Source organism: Macrobrachium rosenbergii, chromosome 6, assembly GCF_040412425.1.
Source record: "Macrobrachium rosenbergii isolate ZJJX-2024 chromosome 6, ASM4041242v1, whole genome shotgun sequence".
NCBI classification, from domain to species: domain Eukaryota; kingdom Metazoa; phylum Arthropoda; class Malacostraca; order Decapoda; family Palaemonidae; genus Macrobrachium; species Macrobrachium rosenbergii.
The window spans coordinates 49,509,012-49,511,528 of record NC_089746.1 but is presented as its reverse complement, the minus strand read 5'-3'; the positions used below and the strand labels follow the sequence as shown (position 1 = coordinate 49,511,528).

Here is a 2,517-nt window from a genome sequence, read left to right as displayed (position 1 = left end):
AATGAAAGGAAAGAATTTTATTTATGGATTTTTAACCTTGGATAGAAAAAAATGCGGCGAGTATTTTATCATAAGCGAATAAAAGATTGATGTTATCACGAGTAGCATTTATTCTCTATTATAAAGCGTCTATTTTTGAGCTTTCAATTTCCCTATATATTTTCTCCCATGAATATAAATCAATGCCCTGGAAAAAGTAATTACGAATTTGTATACATATTGCTAATATCCAGTCCTTCCTTTTCCTTTCGTTGAAGAATTTCCCCAATTATCATGACGAGCTGGGTATTCTTCATCGGCCTTCGGGCAGATAAGCAGAGAATGCCAAGATGGCCCGGGCGGCAAAGATGAAAGGGCTTGAAGAGTATGCAAATCAGGGAGGCGGGTTCCTCGTTGTTGATGATTTGTATGAATAACAGGAAGGGGGTATATTTTTCTTATGGAGGCTGAGGTGGAGTACGTTATTAAATCCAGGTCTGAGTTAGGCATGCAGAAGGGTCAGGTGGGGGCATTTTAAGGGGTCGGGAGGGCGATTTTAAAGGGGGGAGGAACATTTTGAGAGGTCTGGAGGGGCATTTTGAGGGGCCTGGATGGGCATTTTGAGGGGCCTGGAGGGGCATTTTGAGGGGTCTGGAGAGGTACTTTGAGGGGTCTGGAGGGGCCTGTGAGGAGTCTGAAGGGCATTTTGAGCGGTCTGGAGCGGCATTTTAAGGGGTATGGAGGGGCATGTTGAGGAGTATGGATGGTTATTTTGAGGGGTATTTTGAGGAGTATGGAGGGGTGTTTTAGGGGTCTGGAGTGGTATTTTGAGGGGTCTGGAGGGGCATTTTGAGGGGTCCACAGAGGTATTTTAAGGGGTCTGGGGGGTATTTTGAGGGGTCTGGAGAGGCATTTTAAGGGGCCTAGAGGGATATTTTGTGGGGTCTTGAGGGGCATGTTGATGGGTCTTGAGGGGCATGTTGATGGTCTTGAGGAGCATTTTGAGGGGTCTGGAGGGGCATTTTGAGGGGTCCGGAGGGGGTGTTTTGAGTGGTCTGGAGGGGCATTTTGAGGGGTCTGGAGGAGTACTTTCAAAGATCTGGAGCGGGCCAATTTAAGGGGTCTAGAGGGACTTTGAAGGGTCTGGAGGGGCACTTTGGGGGTTCGGAGGGGATGTTGATGGGTCTGGATGGGCAATTTGAGGGGTTTGGAGGGGCATGTTGGGAGGTCTGGCGGGGCATTTTAATGGATAGAGAGAGGGGCCTTTTAAGGGGCCTGGAGGGGAATTTGAAGGGGTCTGGAGGTGAATTTGAAGGGGTCTGGAGGGGCATTTGAAGGGGTCTGGAGTGGCATTTTGAAGAGGTTGGAGGGACATGTTGAAGGGTCTGGAGGGGCATTTTGAGGTGTCTGGAGGGACATTTGAAGGGTTCTGGAAGGGCATTTGAAGGGTTCTTGAGGGGCATTTGAAGGGTTCTGGAGGGGTCTAGATGAGCATTTTGAGGGTCTGAACGGATATTTTATGGCACCGGGATGGGCGCTTTTAGGGGTCAAGAGGGGCATTTAAAGGGATCGGGAGATTCAATTTTTAAGAGTTCGAAGGAGCATTTTAAGGGTTTGGGAGAGAGATTTCAAGGGGTCAGGAGGGGTATTTTACAGGGGTTTGGTGGTACTTTTTAAGGGTTTTGGGGGGGTATTTTAAGGGTCCTGGAAGAACTTTTTAAGGGTCCGGGAAGAACTTTTTAAGGGTCCGGGAAGAACTTTTTAAGGGTCCGGGCAAGATGAGACGAGTAAGGCTGAAGAAATGATTAAAAGTTGAAGAGTTATTTTCAAAACACGAAAGGAAACCAGTTTGGGTAAATTAAATACTTTTCCAAGCGGAGAGGTGACGTAACCGACTAGGCGTGCTGAGCAACAAATGAGTAAAAATATATTAAAAATAACGATGACATGAAAGCAAAATAATCTAAGTATACATTCTAATAAATGAATGTCTGTCAGGTAAATTATGAAAATAAATTTGGGTTATCTCTGAATGCACGAGAGGATGTTAGTTTGGGTAAATTAAGTACAACTTTTGATACTCAAAGGTAGCACAGAAGACGAAAAATTATTATTATTAGAGCGTTCAGAAGATGAGCCCTATTCTTAAGGAACATACCCACAAGGGCCACTGACTTGAAATTCAATCTTCCAAAGAATATGGTGTTCATTTGGAAGAAGTAACAGAAGGTAATAGGAAATATAGAAAACAAGTAAAAAATGTAATCGAGTTTTCTGTACAGCCTATAATGCTGTATGACACTCTCAGCCGCGGCCCATGAAACTTTCAGCCACGGCCCGGTGATGGCCTGTGTTGTTGGCACCTATAGCGATGCCAGAGGCACAATCGTGGCTAACTTTAACGTTAAATAAAATAAAAAACTACTGAGGCTAGAGGGCTGCAATTTGGAATGTTTGAAGATTGGAGAGTGGATGATCAGCATACCAATTTGCAGCCGTCTAGCGTCAGTAGTTTTTAAGATCTAAAGGCGGACAGAA

At 45.0% G+C, this 2,517-nt stretch overlaps 1 protein-coding gene across 1 annotated transcript in view; it reads right to left on the bottom strand.

Moving 5' to 3' along the window:
• Positions 1–513: 513 nt before the first annotated feature.
• The window catches only part of LOC136839842 (uncharacterized), an 8,497-nt gene continuing 6,493 nt past the window's right edge, over positions 514–2,517 (bottom strand). The window contains exons 3-4 of the mRNA XM_067106172.1: positions 1,255–1,516; positions 514–1,164 (exon numbers count right to left, since the gene is read on the bottom strand). Of these exons, the coding sequence (XP_066962273.1) occupies positions 514–1,164; positions 1,255–1,516 (913 nt within the window). The remainder of the gene's footprint in view (positions 1,165–1,254; positions 1,517–2,517) is intronic.